Source organism: Stenella coeruleoalba (genome assembly GCF_951394435.1).
Source record: "Stenella coeruleoalba genome assembly, chromosome: 9".
Lineage (NCBI taxonomy): Eukaryota > Metazoa > Chordata > Mammalia > Artiodactyla > Delphinidae > Stenella > Stenella coeruleoalba.
This window is the reverse complement of record NC_137155.1, coordinates 62,485,544-62,508,459: the sequence shown is the minus strand read 5'-3', so window position 1 is coordinate 62,508,459 and position 22,916 is coordinate 62,485,544. Positions and strand designations below refer to the sequence as shown.

At 40.4% G+C, this 22,916-nt stretch overlaps 1 protein-coding gene across 2 annotated transcripts in view; it reads right to left on the bottom strand.

Moving 5' to 3' along the window:
- The window catches only part of BMPER (BMP binding endothelial regulator), a 263,417-nt gene that overhangs the window by 77,978 nt on the left and 162,523 nt on the right, over positions 1-22,916 (bottom strand). For both annotated transcript variants that reach the window (XM_079932454.1, XM_079932455.1), the window contains exons 12-13: positions 7,781-8,110; positions 1,152-1,488 (exon numbers count right to left, since the gene is read on the bottom strand). In XM_079932454.1, coding sequence (XP_079788580.1) covers positions 1,152-1,488; positions 7,781-8,110 — 667 coding nt within the window. The remainder of the gene's footprint in view (positions 1-1,151; positions 1,489-7,780; positions 8,111-22,916) is intronic.

The window sequence follows — 22,916 nt, the reverse complement described above, 5'->3', positions numbered from 1 at the left end:
GGCAAATCACTTAAACAAGGCCTTTTTGGACTGTGTTCATCTCATGTTTCCTCCCACATCCACGGTGGTTAAAGTTATATACAGTCTTAGCTCTTGAACCTCATGGAATTGTGTAGTAAATGGAAGTACAACCAGGCCAAACTCAACAACTCACAAATGCAAGCTTGTAGCACAGAAGTCAAAGCCAGTTCTCCTTTGTAACCAGTTGCTTTGTATGGAAGGAGGTTAATCAGAATTAGAAAAGGTTATGGAACCCATGGTCTTTTTTTTTTTTCATGTATCGTCGATATATAATATAAATACTGCACTAGACATACAAGTTTGCATACAGAAATGTATAGACACGTTTGCCAAATTGAAAGCAATGTTTAGCTCAGGGTTGTGAAACAGGGCATTTTTAAAAATCTTTAGCACATTATAATGGTTAATTTTATGTAAAAGTAGGTGTTGCCTTTATATTCACAAAACAGGTAACTTCGATGAATATGTATTGTTCATTTAAGACAATGATTAAAGTGGTTTGCTTAATACAAATGGAATCCATGGTCTTAACAAGAGACTTTCCTTCCTCCATCCTCAAGCCCTGTTTCTACTCTCCTCTGACTCTGGACACAAAGTCTCATAGTTGGCTAAAATCCAAGGAATCGTCACTTCACCACCTTGTTTTCCATGTGCAGATGTGTTCTGGGTGAGACGATGAGAAAGACCTGATGAAATCTTCCTCAGATCTAGAATAACCAAGCTCACTCAAATACCCAAAGGCAGCCAGAGTGATGTGAGATTCCTACCTCTGCCCTATACCACTGCATTTGAGGCCAGACTTTGGGAAGCACTCCTCAATCTTAAGAGTCAAGCTAACACCTGGAAAAATCCTAAAGTGTCACTAGCTTTCCAGTGCAACTGCAGACACAAAAACAGAATCACTTATAGGAGATAGCTCTGAAATATGCCCTTCAATTTCCTAATTTGGGACATAATGTGGGACTGAGTCAAGATGAGATCAGTCTCAAGAGAAGAAAGAAGCAGGGGTGTTTACACTGCACTTTGGGGGCCCTTGTTTTGTACACCAAGGGATTTGATACCCTCTATTCCATGGTCAAGTCTACCCTTGGTCTGTAACCCAAGCCTATTTCCCAAGGCACTGTACTTACCGGTAGAAAGTAGCATAGTCCACAGTTGAGTGGCAGGTCTGAAACTCCCATGATTTGAGTTTCTGGCATTCCCGATGGGCTCGAAGCTTTACCTTCACTGTCCCTTGACACAGTTCAGGCACTGGTTTTCTCTGGGGTCTGTTGCAGAACTCATTGGACTCCACCCTCCAGGACTCGGCAAAGTCATCCACATCAAACTTGAAGTTTCCATCTCCACCAATTAAGTCATCACGCTTATGCCCATTGTAGTTGCCACAAAGACCACAGAGTTTGCCCTTGAGATGGGGTGCAGCCATGACTTCTACAAAACTGTCTCCATCCCATGATATTTCCAAACCTAGAGGAAAAGAGGATCAACCACTCTTGAATGCACCAATAGTTCCCAACTGTATAGACTCTTACATAGTACATATGACTATCTTCTAACAAGGAACACTAAGGATCTCACCAAATTCTTGATTACCTTTTAATTTCACCACATCAAACACTGTATGATATAACATGAATCAATTATTGGGGCTTAGAACTTTTTAAATGTATAAAGTTTGCCCTTATAATGATATCTTATGTACCCTAATTTGACTTGTAGATGACTATTCATTGACCATGATACTCTAGGGTTTATATTTTTGCCCTTTTCTAGAGTAATTGTCTTGGTCCAAATCATGTTTTCATTTATCCAACGACTATGACAATGCAGAAATGGAAAGATAACAAAGATGATAGTTTTTTTAATATCATTTTTCTTCATCCAATAATCCCCCCATATGATTATGCTAGGTGCCAAGTGAAAATTTCCAAATTATTTGCTATAGTGGAAGTATTAAAGTAATAAATATAAAGCTTCTGAATACATCCTCTTCAAAGGACAACACTCCTACAAATGAAAATGTTTGCCCCCTCGTTACTTTACAGTCATCTGTGAGACATGCCCAGCTGTTCAATCCATGCTTCCTAGGGTTGAGATGTTACGAGCCCTAGGTTGGGGCCTCCATGCCTGGGCTGATCATAAGCTTCAAAATTTGACTAGGCATTGGAGGCTACCAGCCCACAGGCCAAAGTTACTCATGCGCTGGACAGAATCAGCAGGACAGTACTGTCTTGTTCACCAAGGAAACAATCTTCACTCCACAAGGTAAAGAATGTAATCTCCTCTTGATTTGCTGAACTGACCATCTAAACAATTGGAGAATATTTCTGAGAACATTCATATTTTTTCAGACCTGCTGGCCCAAAGCTTCTAGGATTTACTCCAGCCAATGGCCCCACTGAATAGTGGGATTTCTGTCACATGTCAGACAGCCAGGTTCCACGGTCACACATCACAGATCAGCCTGACCAGAAGGTCAAGAAGGAATGTTCTCATATCCATCCTGATATTGTATGTGAAGACACTGTCCATAAGACAAAGGGGAGGGTTTCGTGAAAAGTCTTTTGAGGCTCAACCCAGAGCAAATGATAGCTCTGGTCTTATCATTTTCTTTATGTCTCAGGTGTGCGTTGGAAGCTTCTCTTACTGTTCTCATGGTAATGTCCTGGCAGGGCCTGAGCCCCACAGTGAATGGTGAACTAGGTACCAGTTTGGTGGATGAGCACCAAGAGAACCTCTACAGTAGGTTGAGGTGCATTTCTGCCCTAGGACTCTTCCTTATTCAGTGTCACTGTCTCCTAAGAGGGACAGCCCACAAAGAAAGCTCTGTTTTAACAGAAAAATAGAAAGTGTCCCCGCTGTGTGTTTTCAGTCTTATCCTCTTGGATTTCTGACAAAACCTAGTCTTTGATTTAGTCTGTTCTGAGCCTCCGGAAAGATCAACATGACTCTTTTTAGAAGACTTTACCTTTGTTCCTGAAGGATCAATACTAGCCTGATGAGCAAGTAAGTGTTCAGAAGATACTCAGAAGCTGGGGAGATAAGGTGATGATGAAAAAGGAGAAAGGGGTACGGAGGGATGGAATGGATCTTGTCTGAATATAAAATTGGCATAAGGCAATGTCAGAGTGATATAAGATCAGCAAGAAGCACTCAGAAGTAAAATGCTAACACTAATATTCCTTAAGCCAATATTCTCTTGGACGTGGTCCAAAGGGAGAGAAGCCTGGCCAAACAGCATTCCTGTGAGTAGGACACACAACTGCCACAAGCAAGAGTTACAGATCCGCTTTAGGGAAAGTTATTGGTAGAATAAACCAGTGGTCTAAAACTGGATTTCTCAAGAAATAAACAGAAAGACTCATATGGAAATCACTGTATGCTAAATGAAAGGAATGGAAGCATTCTCAGTCCAAAGCAAATGGTAGAGAAGATTTCTTGATCAGGAGAAGAAGCTCGGTTCCAAAAAGCAATTACATAGAATTGGGTAAAAAGCAGGAAAGAAGGTAATCAGAAAGTGTCTCTTGGGCTTTCGGGAATAATTGGGTGAAGAAAAGACAGTGATGGGGCATGGTGATCAGAGCAAGGACACACTGCTAGTCTGTCCCCACACTGGACTAATCTCCTGTGTGGATCTCAAAGATGGGGTCAATTCTGACAACCACAACTATTGTATAAAACGATGTCTATTTCTTCATACCCCATCTTCCAACACATTATCTGACACATAGTATACACTCACTAAATGAATGAATTACCCTGTAAATTGATACTACGAGTCTGCAAAGCCAAAGAAATTTGTGAATTTCATGCTAGCTAAGACACTGAAATAACATTTTGAAAAAAGACAAGCAAACTATAATATGATTTGTAATACACTCTCTAAGGTATAGAAGAAACTTGACCTCATTAAGCCTGTAACTAGGCAGCTGCCCAGCCACAGAAATGAAGGGAGAGATCAATCCCATACAACACTCAAACTTTTAGAGCATAATTCTAAAGATTTTCCACCTTGCAAAACTTTCCAAACTACAAATCTCTTTCCTAGACAGCAGGCAGATGCTATTTTCCAAGTGCCACACTGGTTGAGAATTTACATCCAAAGGAGCTCCAACAAAATTACTGGCAATGATATAATAAACGCGAGACTTTGGGCAACTGAGTTCATGGGAATTCAACTCACAGTGAACAAGCCAATCATTCTTTCTTTGCAATGGACTACTGGTCCATGCATGCTTGGGAAGATGCAGACCCACTGTGTTTTTAAAAAACTCTTCTCAAGACTCTTGACATCTCTTTCATGAAACACGGCCCCCAAAATAAGAGAATAATTTGTAATTCACTCTCTTTTCCTCTTTTCTTTTTATCATTATACTAAGAGGATTTTCACAGAACAACACTAGGCTTCGTATTGTGTAGGGGTGACTTATTCGACTACAGATGCCTTTGTCTATTGCTGTATCATATACATATGTGTTTGCACAGTTACTTTTACTCTCTACATGAGTAGAATCCATGCAAAGTAAATTACAGTAGTGACAGGCAAAAAAAAAAAAATGAATAAGTTGTAATTGAAAAAAAAAACTGCTCTTCCTAAAGATATTTTAAATAGGCATCTTATGAGATGAAAATGCCATGGAAGTGTTTGAGAGTTTGGGGTTAGTCCTTTCTGCAGCTGGGATGAGTTTCCCAGTTCTCTGCATGGGAAATTGGTAGAAATAACTGGCAGTCAGAAGGCCAATGCTGAAGCACACGTCTCATGTGGGATGTGAGCAGCAGCTGCATTCCTTCCACTGTGTGAAGAGCTTTCCGATTTTCCCTTCTCACCAGTGAATATTTTACCAACCTGTTTTTCACCTTTCAAGTGTGTGACCTGGCTCCACACTACTAATTTTTTTTTTTTTTGGTAGGGGGATTGTTGTTCTTTTATTTTGTGGTTTTCTTTGCTTTGTTTTTTTGGTTGTTATTGTTGCTTTTGCTGCAGTCCACTTTTAAGAGAGAGAGGAGAGGCAAAATCTGTCGACATACCATAGTGATGCTTAAACATGGATAATTTTTCTGTTTAGAGTTTACACCAAAGGAAAAAAAGAAAAATATATATATATATACACTCTAGGTTCATCAAGTGTAGAGCTCTACCAAAAGTAAAATAAAAAGTCGCACTCCCACATGTTAATGCTTTCAGGTGGATCTGATGTAACTCTTTCAGGTGGAGTTGATGAAGTGAACAGGCGGCAGAAAGGAAATATTTTAAGTGATTCGCTAAGTGCCAAGAGTTGGGGTGGGGGTGTGTGTGACAGGGGTGAGCAGAGCTTTCTCAAGCTACTGAGCCTTGTTCTGTGTCTTCTGTACTACCCCAGTTGTTATTAGGAATGTAGCTATAGCCTAATTCCACCCAAGCTACACGGCTACCTGTGCTCCTCTGGCAGACAATTCCATCATGAAGTGCTAAGTCTATAAACCACAGGGCCACAGAGCCATTCTTCCCCATCTCCCATCTTCCAGCTGCAGGCTTGATTTAAGCTGCTATTTTGAAGAAGGTACCCTTTGATCACATGAGCTTATGAAAACAAATTATGGAGGAAGAACAAACACTCAAAGGATATACTGTGATATTTTAGATAGGCAATCAATAGGTAATAAAAAGAAAATATCCCTAAGGGGTAGTACAAACTGAGATTGGTAGACCAGAGTGGAAGAGACCATTGTCTGGAAATGGAATTGTTCCATTCAATGGATAATCGCGAAGCAAGTTTAGTGCCCAAAGAAATACAGTTCCTCCCTAGCAAGCAGAAAGCTTGTGCGCTCCGTGTAATACAGGAAGCTGTTCAGCTGGGTATTAAGGGCACATAAATTACTTGCATCATGGCAAGAGAGACAGAAAAAGAAAAGAAATTGTAAAACTGAGTTCAAGGCCTAGAAGAGTTAAATTCACTATCCTAATTATGGTATTTATGATATATTATTATTTTCTTAGCAGCCTCATCCTTGCGGTCATATTTGCCATGTGAAATCCTTACAAAGAGTACACTTATTCCGTAAGCTATTGTCAGCTGTGACAGGAACAGTATTGAAACTCCTCAACTGTCAGTAATATCTGAATATGCAGAATCCCTTTGAGTATTGGGTTGTAGATGACTAATAATTTCCATATCAGTAGAATCCACTGTGTCCACCTGGCTTGTAAACAGATAAGCAAGGTGCTTCTAATTATAACTGTGTAATAATGGGTCATTTTGTGTACATTCTACGTGAAGCCACAAACTGTTGCTTCCTTCAAAGGGATGAGCTGAGGCCTACATGTGCGGAGTGGCATGTCATTTGAATGCAACAACAGGTGTCTGAATTGTCTGGGGTGGATTAATCCCTCTAAAGTTGAATGAACAGAGCTCTTCACATCTACCACTGTCAAAGTGAACAATGGGAATCTTCCCTTCTTTATAGAATGTCCCAATGCATTAATATTTAACATTTCTTAAATAAAAGCTCCCTGGGCTTCTCCTTGGCTTCCTGCCTTTGTTTAGCTAAGCTGGCATTCCATCGGCTCAAATCAATTTACCAAATATATTTTGGCTTGAACAGAAACAATTAACAGGGTTCTGAAGGTGCCGTGGAGAACAGTCTCTGCAGTCCCTCAAAAGTGCCTGCTCTATCAGATGTTTCCCTTTCAATCCATATTAGCTAAAGAAACTGGAATCCAATTGATGTTTTGACATTGTTAAATTCTCATCAGTGCAAAAAGTAAGAAATATGCTGATTTCCTCAAGTATCGTGCTTAAAGAAATAGCATATGCCAGGAGGACATACAGTTCAAAATCCAATTGACAAACAATATGCATTAACCAAAGGCAGCATGGAAGGAACCATACATGATATAATATAAACTGTGTAAATGAACTGAATTCATTCTTTGGGGCTGAGAATGAAGGATTGATTTCTGCTTCTAAGATGCCTCTCTAAGGCAGCACCTCACAGACAAAAATTTGAGCCTCACTGAACGCCTAGGAGTAACCTACTAGCAACTATGAACAGTTTGGCCAAGGGGGAATGTATCTGCCCGTGGAGGGGAAACACAGAGTCCAGGGGGCCTCAGGCAACATGTGATGCTGAGAAAAGGCCTCAGCGGCCAGCTGCCTGTGCCCACGGCTGGGGGAAGTGCTTTCAGAGCAAGCATCCTAAGTGTCCTCCAGCAGAAGCCGGTGGTTCTACCCCTCAACTCAATGAGCATCCTGCCCCGGGTCAAGAATGGACAGGACTGCTGGTCACACAGTCCACCATCTGCACTCCCATCTTCACACCCACACTTTTGCAGTTTGCTTTTGAGGAGTCCCTCCTTCTTGGACAGATGCTAACAAGGAAACACTCTTTCTCACGGATGTGAGACTGCACATTACTGGCTGAGCTGGGAAAGACACAATTCCAAGCTAGACATCAATGGCCTAAAGTAGCAACAAAACATGAGAAAGGGGTCATTTGGAGAGAACCACCGCTATGTCTGGAATGAGGATGGAAAGGCACTGGATGTCGACAGATTGCAAGACTGGTGTAACTGGCATCAGACTGCAAGGCTCCTCGGTGTGCAAATTTCTCCAGCTGTTTTGTGGCACCTCGGGCGTGCGGCCACACCTGCGGCTGGAATACTGCTCTGCCTCTGGTTTTCCTCCGTGGAGGAGGAGCAGCTGCAGCTCCTGAGCACAAGTTGGTGAGACAGAGGGAAGAGCCAGAGGTACAGAGAAGGCCGGTGCTTCTAGAAGCCCACCTGCTTTGGTCGTCACTTTCAAGAGGTAGCCGTCCAGGTCGATGTGAAACTGCGGCGCGTGGCAGGGCAGCGCGATGCGCGAGCCGTTCCAGCGCACGGTCAGGTGCTGCTGGAGGCTGACGGTGCCGGCGCCCAGCACCAGGTCCACCGACTTGGTCCAGGAGAAGGAGCGGGTCCTGCGCGCATCGTTCTTCACCAGCACCTGAAAGGGCGAGGCAGGGGAGGAGCAGTCTTTTGTCAAAACGTACTGACACGTCCCCTGAAAGTTAAATGTCCGTCCGTCAAAAGTGTTGTAGTGGGGATCTCCGAATACTGTGCAAACGCCAGGCTCTGCGGATGAGTGAGAGACAAAAGCAGGTCATAAACCGAGTGAAGGATTCAAAGAGAAATCAGGGGTCCCTGCAATAAACCTGATAGGGGCACCTGCCAGGTAAAGGGAAGGCCTTAGCAGAGGTGCACTAAGGAAAATCAACTTAAAAGAAAATAAATAAAAAGTTTGGTTGTTCTAAAAGTTTGTACCAAACCTCACAGGACATGTAATACTTCTGGTGCTTTTATACTTAAAAGTTATCTACAACACTTCTGAATTCTTAAAGCATCTCTATTTTAGAGACTTGATACGCTTCTATGGTCTTAATGTCAAAGACAGATAAATGAAACTAGGATAATTTTATAAACAGAACTGGCCTAATTTCATAACCCATATAAACAAGAACAAAAATATAAGTAAAACGCAGCAACATAAATGACAATACACCAAAGCATTAGTATGGTTTCCATTTAACTGATTCAAAAAATTTGGAAACATGGTATTCTCAGTGTTATTCACGGTCTTAGAAAAGTATTATATTCAACACTCATGTATTTCTAAGTACAGATAAATAGAACTGCCAAACAGATACATGTTTAATATTGTTAAGAACCAAACATGGATAAAGTTGACAGTCTCTGTATTTTCTAGAAATACAAGTCTCCTATATTTTGATCTGTGTATCAACATCTAAAGTTGGATAAAGAATCAATTGTAAAGCCCACCATTCATTAAGTTTAAGAAATTCCAATGAATTCATCACTTCAAAATACCACTAATTCAAATACTTATGAGACCCAAGTAAAGTTTTACACTTTAGGGCATTTCAAAGGTTTATACAGAAAACTAGATATCATTTCTTTTTTTACAACAAAATTTGGCATTGATTTGTTTTCTATATAAAGATATTTTATCTGTTTTTAAGAAGGCATAAACAACCAGGAAATGAGAAATTCATTTAGAGAAATTAGCCCACATGATGAAAGAACTAAAATAAAAAGATCGATTTCCAGAACAGGTCAAGAATATGAAACTATCCTATACAAATAATTGCTCTGAATACGTAACAGAAGAAGTAAGCATCAATACAGAAGAAGGATGTGCCAACTGATCTGATGGGACCAACTGGATCCAAGGCAAACATTTGCTTTTAATTTCTAAAATTTTTGGAGAGTAATGTTGTTTTATGATACATTATGTCATTTCATATGTCAATTTCACATGACTCCATATAAATCATACGTATTGGGAATTTCGTAAATTAATTATTGTTCTAAGTTAGCTTTCCTTGTCAACATTTAATAGAGACTCACAGAACACATTGTTTCTGGTATGTAGGAGAGTTTCAATGAGCAAATACTTCAAGGAATATAAAAAAGGCACTACTTGGGGGAGGAGGGTGGAAGAAAAGGGTGGGAGAGAAAGCTTTGAAAGTTCACCAGCAACAGTTTAATTCACCCGCCATTTCGATTCCTTTCTTATCCTTTTTTATGGTGTTCTTTCCTTGCGACTCCAGTTTTACTCAGTTTGTTGCTCCACACTGTACCCCACCCTCACCTTCTTAATCCTATATCCCCCCAAATAGCGTTCCCACCTATCTAACCACCCCATACTGCATTTTCCAGTCCTTTCTCCATGTGATTACTTCAAAATTGTCCTATCACACATTGCTCTCACAGTCTGACAAATGGAATCCTTCCCTGGGATGAAGATGGTGCTTTTTGGTTGACAGGGAGCAAGGCCGTTCTTTGGGACACCTCAAGTGGCATCAGGAGAATTATAATAGTTCAAAGTTAATGCTACCATGTGCCCCCAAAGAACTAAATGTTAACCTGACCGCCAGATGCACCAAATTCAAGAAAAGGGCTTTTTCAGAGCTTTTAATGCCACATACTTGTCAAGAAAACTCAGAACCAATCAATGCTTTTGAGCTCTTGAGCTTGAAATAGATGGACCTCAGCTGGCAAAGGCCAAGGCACAAGTGAAGGAGCTGCAATTATATTCCTGAGAAATCCTCTCTCAGTTGTGAGCAGGCAGGCACAGGGCATGCCTACACCTTCTGCCCGGAGTCTGTAGGGAACAACATACAGCTTCTCCAGGTGTTCTGACCCCAACTGCATCAAAATGACAACTAACAAAAACAGTAACAGCTAACGTTTACCAAGAATTCACTACATACCCTAGCACTATTCTTCATGCCTACTGATCATGGACACATTGTAAGAAAATGGATATTTAGATTGTCTCCTAACATTAAACAAATAGCTAAGCACTTGGTAGTAAATCCATAAAATGAACTATTATCTAGTCATTGAAAAAGTCTGTAAATAATGTTCATGATTGAAGAAATGCTTATGCCATATTAAGTGAAAAATAGGAAACAAAATTCTATCTATAGGATAATCTTGACTGTGTTAAAATAAATATCCAAACACACACATACCCCAAAATTGTAAACTGAGATTGTTTCTTGGTGGTAGAACCATGAGCGATAATTTTTTTCTTCTGCCTTATGTTCTTCTGCCTTATGTTTCTGTTTTCATTTTTGTTGTCCCTGTGTTTTGTTTTTAAGAGTCAAGATGTGGGTACATGTAGATAAGGTCAATTATGTGACAAACCAAATCCTCAAAGAAGCAACAGAAAATATACTGCCTATAGAATGGCCCTGGGGCCCTAGGGAAATCTGAGCTTGCTCATAGCTGGGCAGGAAGCTGTGAGGGACATCTAGGGAGACCAGGCAAGGGAAATCATGTGTGAGCAGGGCTGTCAGGAAAGATATTTTTCAAGAGGCCATAACTTGTGGAAGAGAAGGGTCTGGAGATCAGGATGATTTTTCTGTATAAGGGCAATATAGAAGAAGCCAACAAAATTTCATGATGAGGAAGATGCCTGAGAATTATGTGTGTCATTTGGGACATTTTTATCACAAACTAATATAATTTTGAAACCTTGCCCCTTTCTCCTGGCACCTCAAGGTCCCCATGCCAGATCCTCGAGATGTCCATGCAGGAGCAGCGAACACATGCACAGAAAATGACGGAAAGTGAGAATCTCAGGGTTAAAAAATCTGCCTCTCTGAAAAGGAAAAAAAACTATAGAAACACTTAAGGGACAAAAATGAACACTGTATCCTCATATAATTTTTGCTCAGCAGACCCAGTGAAATGAGTCACAGTCCAAGATGTTCTGATGTCTGGTCACACTCTTCTGGAAAGCCTGGAGTGGCAGTTAGAGCTAAATAAACAGACCCTTCCGTAACTATCCTTGCCTGAATATGTTTAAGTCAGACGATGGAGAGAAAAAGCCAGTTTACAAGCAGTGGTATGTGCTTTCATAGTCTTTTAAGTCAAATTATCAGACGTCATTTTTGTTTTGGTTTGTTTTCAATAATATGTATACAATGTCTAGGAACTGGAAAAAAAAGAGTAGAATATTAAGAATGTTTTTTCTCTTAGGTAATGAAATTACGTGTGACATTTATTTTCCTCTTTCTTGTTTATGTGTATATACATTATTATTTACATTTTATTATTTATAATCACTATGTATACTCTTGGAATAAGGACATTTATTTTAAAAAAATAAAAATACTGGATTAAAACATACCTCTTTGATTTTACCTATTTTAATAAGACAGCTATGAGAATTAATAGAGTCGGGCTGCTTCTGAAAACAAAATTCCAATGTTTTTCTCTTAACCTCATCAAGTACATTTATTTCTCCCATGGGTATATTTACTCTAATAAGATGCCTTCCTTCTGAGAACAGTGATTATTCTCAAAACATCCATCAGCGAAAATTAAGGGAAAATTATACAACCTCATGTCATAAAAAATAAGAGAAACTGAGAAGACTCTAACCCCCTTCCCTCAAAACACAACAAAACAAAAACAGAAAAGCATAAGAATAAAAAAAGTATCATTCACGGTTCCGCCAACAAGAAATAATCACTGTTTACCATTTTGGGGTGTGTGTGTGTGTGTGTGTGTGTGTGTGTGTGTGTCTGTGTTTGTGTACATTTTAACATAGTTAAGATTATCCTGTACATGAAATTTTATTTCCTCTTCACTTACCGTAAGATTTCCCCAGTTACTAAAGTCACTTTGAAAACACAGAAAATGACTTTCATCCGCAGTCCATTATTCTCTGCAAAGAGAATACCACACTACTACACAGAACAGTACCTTTCCAGAGTAGTGTTCTAACCATGAGGAAGGTCTATCAAATGAAAAACATGGCTTTAAACTTTCCTCAACATAAACTGCAGTAAAACGGGCCCTGTGGGACTCCGGCGCCACTGGGTCATGCAGGGGCTCCTGGGAATCCCAGGTGGGTAAGAGCCATGATAATGCCAAGTTTGGGTCAAGAACCAGGAAAGGCTGGGGTTAGAAACGCTGCCCTGAACACAAGCCCTTATGCTGTTTGTCTAGGCTCCTCCTGACATGATGTAAGCCTCCAATATAAACAGGCTGTGTGTGATCCAGCAGGAACTGAACTTCCCCACACAGGAGGCTCTGGCCTCTCTCAGAGGTGTCCCTGACAGCTGCTGCCCCCAGGGGACCTCAAAGCCAACAGAAGCTCCACCAAGGGGCACCTGGATTCCTTTCAGATTTTACATCCTTGGCTTCTTAAATCAAAACTTAATCTGACTTTACTGTGTGAATGTGGGGTTAGGTCATAGCGGGTTTCTTTCCACCCATCCCTAATCCATGAGACAGACTTACAAATCTACAAATAAAAAGCTCATTTTTTTAAAAAGTTGAGTAGGTACCTGAAAGTAACATTAAAAAAAAAAAAAAAAGGTTTGGTAGGGATACTGTTAAGAATGTAAATTTCTTTTCATATAATTTCCATAACCTCATATCCTCACCAACTTCAAACAGAAGAGAACAGGGAGCATCTTTACCTTTGAGATCTAATTTGAACTAAATTTAAACGTAAAGCCGAGGCTGACATCCTATTACGGCCTCCCCAGCTGAGCCCAGGGCTTCCCCACCTCTCATCTTGGTTGGTGCAGTGGCCTGTGCCTGCCCCAGACCTCAGTTCACAGCACTGGAGTTCATCAGCTCACGTGCCAACCTTCCCCACATCTCAGCCAAAGTCGCTTCTCTTTCCTATAAGTCCCCAAAGCAAAACTGACCACACAGCTCATCTTTTCTGGGACTTTTCTTAAATTCAAATACTCTATCTTACAGTCACACTATGTTTTTCAGTTTGAAGGTTAAAAGGTTAAAGGTTAAAAATATGGTCATCATACCCACAGAACGCTTATGATAAATCACTTTCCACCCAACTACAGCTTTTAGTTGTAATGTATCCTTAACGCTTAAAACAGGCCTTAAACTCCTTACACGTAAATTTTGTGTATACTTCTCAGTGCGTGGCACACTGGCTTGTATATTGGGGGAATCTACATTTATATACATGATAAACGGATTCATCTATGCATTACTCATAGCAATGCCTGGTATAATACATATTAGGTATCAAATATTTGTTAACTGAATGGGTTAATTAATTAAAGAATAAATTTCAGTGGAGGAAAATAAACTGCCCACACTAAACTCACTAAAATATTTAAGTGTAATAAATGGTGTACAGCAGGTAATTCAACAGAATTTTGCTTAATCAAGTAATTAATTGAATAATTAACTAATGCTCTCAGGACAAGGGATTAAGCCTGCAGATAAAATTAAGGTTGCTAACCAGCTGACCCTGAGATGGGGAGATTATCCTGGGTATTTATCTCCAGGCAGGATAAATGTTATCACAAGTGTCCTTATAAATGAAGCAAGAAGGCAGGAAAGTGAGTGTCACACAGTGCTGCAGCATGAGAAGGACTCAACTTGCCATTGCTGGCTTTGAAGATGAAAGAAGGCTTCACATCAAGAAAAATGGGCAGCCTCTAGAAGCTGGACAAGGCATGAAAACGGATTCTCCCCTAGAGCCTCGAGAAGGAATGCAGCCCTGCCAATACTTTGATTTTGACCCATTCAGATCCATTTCAGACTTCTGACCTCCAGAACTTAAGATAGTAAATGTGTACTGTTTGTAAGACACTAAGTTTGTAATAATTTGTTACAGCAGCAATAGGAAACTAATAAATCTAGCAAAAGTCAAGGCAACTTGGTCTGGAGTGACTAGGTTACACCAGGTACCATGCCAGATGTTTTCCATATTTTCACTATCTCCTTTAATCCTCACTACTTCTCTACACATGGTATATACTATTACCCTAATTTCTTAGCAATGAGTCTGGAGAGGTTTCCTTGTTGCCCGTGGTCACCCAGCCAATAGCAGTAAAGATAGAGTCCAACCTAATCTCTGTGGCTTTGAAGCCAGTGCCTCCCACACCATGACTTGATGTTTCCATTTACACCCTATACCACAGCATCCTACGCAGTCATTGTTGTTAACAAACTGGGATTAGAGAGCTTTGGGGGAATCTGAAGAAATGTATAGACACTCTTCCTTCCAAGTGCACATGAGTATATCCACTCAAATGTAGAGGCTCACAGACACCCTTTCCTAAGACTGATCAATGACCTCCTAAGAGTTCATGAACTTCAGTTTAACGACATCTATCTAGAAGTTAATTAAAAACTATATTACACGGTTCTCTCATTTAATGTGTTTACATTTCATCTCCCCAACCACATTACAAGTTCCTAAACTCAGGGTCTGTATCAGCTTTTTATCCATGTCCTCCAGGGCACCTTCCAGAATGCTGGAAACTCATTGGGTGTTAATACAAACTTGTTATAGAAGATGCATTTTTGCCACTCTATCATCCAAGCTCTGACCTTAAAATGTCTGCCCTCTTTAAACTAGAAATCGCTATCTATCAGTAAAGAGGACTTCTTACCTGAGTGAAAAGATGGGTTTCACATCTCTAAATTAACCTATCTTCCAGCTTTAAAGCCACCTTAGAGCTTTGTGAACATTAAGTAAGTTGCTTAGAAGAGAGCCCTGGGTTTGAATCCCAGTCTTGCTACCCAATGACTACAAAAACATGCGCACACTACCTGTATAACCTCAGTCTGTTCACCTGTAACATGAGTTGAAGAACAACTACTCTGCAGGGTGGTTATAAAGACAAAGATAGCATTGCAAAAGTGCCCAAAGTATAATAGATGCTTAGAGAGTAGTCATTATTAGTTGTATTATTATAAATGCTATGCAAATCTAGCAAGTAGATACCCACTGCCTGCTGAAATAGGGCTGGATAAGACTGTAACATACTTATAAAATGGAAATGTGTTGAAAAGACAATGTGAGTTTAGTTCATCTATAAAAGACATACAAATGTAGATTTGGGGGTAGAATGGAGTAAGCCGCTAGACCAAAAGAAGAATGTTAACAAAGTCGTGGACATGGGAGAGAAGGCAGCTTGCACAAGAATAGCAGGAGACTGATCTGCCCAGAGTGGGTAGTTGCTTCAGGAGATGTAAGACACCCAAGCCGTCTAAATAAATTGGCCTGAGATTTATTGCCAGCCTGAGAAGTTTAAATGTATTCCAGATAACCAGCATTTCTTAACATGTTTCCTATGAAACATCAATCCTGCCTGTTACTCTGCCAAAATAAGTAGAAATAAAAAAACCTCTGCAGCCCAAATTAACTTGGGAGGGACTCTACGCTCCACCATCCTCCTGCAAGTCTACCCTGCACATTGGCATAGAAAGGGCTCTGCGAATTCTGCAGTGAGGAAACAAATTCCAGTTTACTTGACCCAGCATTTCCCTAACGTATTTAATAACAGAACCTTGTTTTGAAAATCTTATTCATTACTATCCCTCAGCACTAGAGTTTTATAAAACAAACTTTGGGAAATTCTGAGAGAGACCAGTGAAGGAAGCCGGTATTGGTTTCGTGAAAGCCAAGTTTGGATTCCGACAGTGGTATGCAGAAGGGGCCGACGGAGAAAAGACAGAGTTAGTTGCAGGCAATAAGATGAGGTTCTGGCTGCCGTGGGAATGGGAAAGAAATTATTTATTAGAAAAAACACGCAAAGAGACAATCAACCAGACCTGATGACTGATTATCAACAAGGGAGAGAAATGCCCGAAGTATGAGAAATAACATTAAGACTCAAAACCTGTGCAGCTGGGATAAAGGGGGTGCCAAAATTCAGTCAACAGATAGGGGCTGGAAACAGCCATTGATCTCTCCATCCAACTCCCAACCCAGATAATTTACAGAATCAAAGGTAGCAACTGTTAATCAAATTCAAATACATTCCTTTGTGAAAGAAGAATGTACTCTCCAAAAAATTTAGAAGCTGAGACGTACCATATTCATATCTTGTCAAGAAGTCCTATGTTAAGGACCTGGAAGTTTGGACAAATGTGAAACCAAAATGAGAGAGTAACTGCAGATGCAGGCAGGGCTGTGAGCTCACAGGATGAAAAGGTGTAAAGTAAAAGCAGAACAGATGTGTGTACTAAGGAGAGATATGAAAGGGCAGAGCAGAGGAAAGGAGCAATGGTTGGGGGTGGAGAGCATTAACCAAGAAGGGGACTGCGATAAGGAAAAGGATGATACTACTCATAAATATGAATTTCACATCAAAGGGAACCACCGAGTGCAGCTAATGAGTCATATCTCCAAACTCCCAAAGAAGGTTACAATTCAAGTATTGTAATCCAAAAAGCTGAAGAGGTGAAGTGACCTCAGAAACATAGATAAGGTTTTAAAAGGTGAGCAAATACAGCTGCTCTCAAATAGAAGCCCTTAATCATGTACAGAAGAAAGAAATTGGCAAACTTCATATATATTTCGCAGTAAACCTCCAAAATGAGTAAAAATGTAGTCAACAAAGAACATATAATAGTGCTTAAAGTTTGGGCTTTGGAGTCACATGGACCAGGCTATTGGCTGACCTCACCTTATTTAATTTCTCAGACCCTCAGATCTCTCATTTGTAAAATGGGTATAACAATAGCTTCCACTGCATGGATCATTGTGAGGATTAAGTGACAGAATGCACGGAGAGCATTTATCACAATGCCTGACACAGATTTACATTCAATAAATCGCGGCTGGTAAGAGGAGCAATTGTAGTGGCAGCAGAGTAGCAATTTTTTGTTGTTCTTATTTGATTCAGAGGAGATGTGACCTCCAGAGAGGTATAAATCTGCCTCAGCTTTGCATACAGTCATGTGTAATTTATTATACAGTTTTTCCCACAAAGTATACTTCTCAGAGTTTGGGATTTGTATTCTTTGTTTTGTCACTTAGGGGTATTTTAGGTGCACCACTTTTAAGAGGTTTTGGTCACAAGTTTCTTTAACAACTGGGTATTTGCATCTTCCTTGAGATTCAAGATGGCAGCCTTGGCCAAATGTGCCAGATGTCTAATAATGAATTTATACATATCTTTATGTATAAAGATATATTCTTTCAAAATTAGGCAAGAGAATAACTTTTAACTGAATGATTTAATTATGGTATATCTGTATTAAGAATACTTTCCCAAGCAAAAATCCAGGGAGGCCATATGATGTTACAGAACGAATACTGGAGAAGGAGGTAAACAAATGCAGGTTTTCATCGTAGCTCTTCAAGTTAATACTACTGTGAGCCTCAGTTTCCTCATCTAAGAAGTAGAAAGGCTGACCTCATAGTTAAGGTCCATTCATTTATACAGTTCCATGATGCTAAAATGATGATGAGCTTGACTGGCAGAGCAATTCTGCTCTTTCTTACTCCCAATGGAATTTATACACAGTGATTTCAAACTTAAAACTATATGTATTTTATCACTGTAAGTAAGAAATTTTGGGGAGATCTTCACTTACTGCTGGAAATACCTCCACCTTGAGTTGCCAGAAGGAAAAAAATACCTGGAAAAATGAGCGGACATGGAAAAACCACGCCAGTTTGAGTCACCAACTGTTCTGGACCTGAGCAGAAAGGTGGAGGTGTCACCAGGTAGATGAAAACGTGGGCACTTGAGTCTACCTTTCTCCCTGGGTGGCGTGGAGGGAAACACTATCAAATTGGAAACTCTTCCTAAAATCGTTCTCCAATCTCTAATCCCCCCCAGTTGTAAAGCCCTTCAGACCTTCTCTTCCCTTCCTAACTGCACCTGGTTGTCAAACTGAACAAAATGACTAAGAAGTCAATGGTAGAAACTCCAGCCCAGGCCCTGGGGCCAGACTTCATTGGAGGAATTTGGGCTCCACTACCTACCTTGGGCATCGTTCTTAACCTCTGAGCCTCAGTTCCCTCAGCTGTAAAATGGAGCTAATAACATTTCTTGACAATGAAATGGATGTGAGGATCAAAAAAGATCAACGATAGCCCAGGACAGTGTTCGGGCTGTTTATTAATATAAATAAATATTAGCTGCTGCTGCTATTACAATGACTGCCATTATTGTTCCATGATGATGATTGTTAACTAAACAGTCAGAACTGACGAAGTTACTAACACCCTGTAGAAACTGACAATACGTGGTGGATAATAACCCCTAATAACCTCAGGCTCCTCCAACTTTGCATCAATTTACAGCCAGAACATTGAAGGTAACAGTATCCCGTAGAACAGAACTGCAAACAAAATGGAAAACAAACCGATTTCCTCACACCCTTCCACTGCCGCTTCTGCCTGCGTGGGGTTTCCCAGCCGCCGCGTGCGGTACAGTTGGGTTTTATTTGCCACCCTGTCTGCTGGTTGGGCCTTGGGAGCTGTGACAAACCCACCTCCAGATGCTGGAGGCTAACTTCAGTGGCCACTTAGCTTAACACCACCTCCTCCTCCTCCTCCTCCTCCTCCTCCTCCTCCTCCTCCTCCTCAGCAGGGCTAAAGTCAACACCACAAATTCTTATTCTACAAGCATCTTGAGCTCCGGTTTCAAATTTCCTTGCTTTCCTGAGTTAAAGACAGACTCTTGGCGTTAAGGGACCTGGAGTTGCTTACAGTCTTGGAGGCTCAAACACAGAATTACTAATTTGCGGAACCTCTGTCAGTGGAGATTTCTCATAAAATGGGCCCTAAGGTCACTGTTCCATTAACTTGTTGCATTCCCCTTCTTACAACCACTCTTTAATTGGAGATCGCTGTAGGGATGCTCAGGGACTTAAAAAAGGTGAGCTAAGACCAGGCAGGGCAATTCCACCGTGCCCGTGGTGGGTGCACGCAGCAGGCAGGGCCCCTTTCGGACAGCAGGCACCCCAGTGCTGGGCACAGCTGGAAATCTAACCCTTGGGGGTTTTAAAAAGTCACCTGGCAACTGTGAGCCTCCTTGTACCCTGAGTTGCTGAAATCTGATATTTCCTGTTACTTGTGGGACATGTAGTTGAGGTTATTTCAATTAAAAGCACATCTGTGCTCAGAATACCCTACCCTCCTCTGTGTTACGTAATCGTGAACTTGGTTTTGGGGTTGGGATTCTGATGATGAGGATTGATGTAGCTACAGGCACAGCTTAATGAATCTATAAGACCGGAGATGGGGCATCAATGTCTGGACTGCCTTTGGTTGCCTCTGGTCTTGTAGATGGTTAAGAGAATAAATTCTTTCTCAAAGTCAGTCTCTCTTTCCCTCCCTCTCTCTCTCTCCACACACACACACACACACACGCACCGCAACACACACACACACCAACACACACACACACCCCTCCCTCTTTCATCAGGGAAAACTTTGCCACTAAGTACCATTTCCATGTCTGAAAACAGACATTCGGCCAGCAAAGAATTTATCTGATTCAGGTCTCTGTTGGGTGGCTAGGTCAAGATTCCACCTACTGTTTGCCAACACACAGTAAGATAACATTTCACACAAACCAAGTGCTATACATACAACAGACAGTGGCCTTCTTGGCCCCCAACTCATGATCCCATCACACTCAGCTCAGGGAAAGCAGGACTCGCTTTAGGCTACAGCTCATACTTTGGCAGGAAACAGCATTTGCACCAAAGCTTTATAAAGTTTGTTTAGCTCACTTCAAATATTTTACTTTAAATAAATCATCTAAACAAAATTTAATTCTTTTCAGTTGGAAAGAGAGAATGTCCCATGTTATTAAAAGACAGTAGTCCTTTTCATACTTCCTTCAGGTCTGATTTTAAAAGGACTTTTTTTTTTGATAGAATCATCATTGGCCTTTCAGACCAACCCAAAGACTACTGTACTATAAGGAATATAACAATGTTGTGCCTCAATTACTGCTTATTACCTACAAAATTATAAATTACTGTTATCACTGACTTGCAAGGAGAAGACTAAAAATGTTCTACACGTTTACTTCGAGTTTTCTCTTCACTATTCCTTTCAGAGGTCTGAAAGAGCCCGAAACACTACCAAGACAGATTAAGCCAGTCAATAAAGCAGGAATTCTGTGGGATTTTAGAAACAGACAAGGCAATGTCACTGTTGGAAACAATGCAACACTCATCTCACTGCAGATAACCAAAGTAAGTTTTAGATCTGAAGCTATGTAATCAGTCCATTTTATCTGTGTATGTATGTATATATATGTATATATATATGTATATGTATATATATCTATCTAAGTATTTATTCCTGTCTCCTTCCAAAAGCGGATTGGAAGTAGTTTACACACATACATGCTAAATAATCCAAAACACATAAAGGTAGTAGACATATAAGACAAAGTCAGGAGAAAGTTTATTACTCAAGAACCACATGCTGTTAGAGATGGGGCACAAATTTATTTCTAGCTTCCTAGCAACTAAAGCAAAGATGGTTTAGTTGACGTGAATCGATCAAGATATAATATGCCTTTACAATTTTTTTCTAGGGCTAGGCAATGAAAATATAGAAATACATTCAATTAAATCCAGAGGCTTCTGCTCTGTCTTTTTTTTTTTTTCCCCCACACCGTGCAGCATGTGGGATCTTAGTTCCCCAACCAGGGATCGAACACGTGACCCCTGCAGTGAAAGCAAGGAGTTTTAACCACTGGACCACCAGGGAAGTTCCCCCACCCTGTCACTTTTTACATCAGCAAAGGTCAGCCTCACTTTACCCTCCTGCTTCATCTAATCACTGTCTTAAGAGTCAAGTTACTGTTACTAGTACCACAGGTGTTTATTTCTGGATTCACCTACACTGTTACCCCTGTTTGCAGTACCAATGCTTCTCAACCAAGGGTGATGTTGCTCCCCAGGGGACTTTTGGAAATGTCGGGAGATATTGCTGGGATGCTACTGGCATCTAGTGGGTAGAGGCCAGAGATGCTGCTAAACATCACACAATGCACAGGACAGCCTCCATCACAAAGAGTTATCTGGCCAAACTATCAGCAATCCTGAGGTTGAAAACTCTGCAGTAACTAATGGGGTATATATGTGCACGTGTGATCTTGTTTGAATGAGACAGAAATTGGTCATTTTTCTGGTTTTAGAACACACTAACCTTAGTTTGGACTTCAACCTTCGTTCGTCTGCTCTAGGAACCCATATACCAGAAGAACTGTCATAATTGACGTAGGAGGAAAAAACGAGCTCTAAGGTTTGTTCTGGATCCTGGGTATAATGACAAAGGAATTTCAAAATAGGAGGTCTTTTGGCCGCAGCTAAAGGACATTGGAATAAGTCTACCTGAATGTGCTATGAAAATCTGGGCATTGCTTAAAAAAACTGGAAGTCATCCCATCTCATAACTCGATCTGAATAAATAAACCTCTACAAATAGAATGTGTTTTACAGCATTGATGGAAGAACTGCTGGAGAGCAAGAGAGAGTAAACAGATGGAAAGAACACCAAAGGAAACTGAGACATCACCATCTGATGATATCATCTCGATCTGGACCAAGAACCACACGCCTGGGCTCTTCCCACACTGACCTGCTGGACGCAGGTGCACAGAGTCAGTGATCTCCCTGGTGCCCCTCCAGCTGGGTGGCTTCTCCCTTGCCAACTTGCCTCTCTCAGTGACAGAAGTCACAGACTCATTCACATGTACAACATTTATATTTACAATACAATGTACAACACATGTACAATAAATATTTAATATGACCAGTTACAAACTTGATTTAGTTTCGTCACGCCCATCCTTCTATGCTTCTTTTCTTTCCTTTTTGTTTTCTAATAAGCCACCAGTATTCTATATTTGGAAAGTCTAGCCCATAGTGGATAAACTAATAATGAAATGTAGCTTTCCTCTCAACGATCTCAATAATCATCCTTCTTGATTCTTGCAACATAAAGTCAGGTAATTCAAGATTTAGGCTGTTTCTGTACAAGACTGGCCATATGTTTTTATTACGCTGATAAGCAGTGTTCCTGCCTGACAGCAGTGAGATGGGCAGATGTAACCTATCTGTGTCCATGCAAATCGAAAGGGTCAGCTAGAAGATCTGAGGAGTTCATTAAAGTCTGTCTCTGCTTCAACTAGGAGGTACTTTCTAGGGAAATGCAAACATCTTCATCGACATGGATACAGAGGAAAACTTCATCAATTTAGACTCGACTCTGCTCATACAAAAAGGAATGAAGCTGGAAGCGGCCTCCAAACCATCCCTAAACAAAATTTCCTCAGAGATTCTCTGGGAAGATGATTAAATATAATAGTTTATACACATGTTTTAAGATCAACTGGTGTGTTAATCATAGCTAATTCTTCTTTCTGCATAATTCCGAGGCTCTACTAAGTCATACTTGGTTGGCCTCCTTTGAGTTATTTTATGTACTTCCTTACCTTTACAGAAAAATTCTTTTATTAAATCTATAATTTAATTTTCATTAATTCAGCCAGCACTTTCATCCAGTGTATAGTGTATAATTGTCTAATATCTCTCAGTCTCAAAAAATAGTGAGATATAGATATGTATGTGTATATATATAGTAATA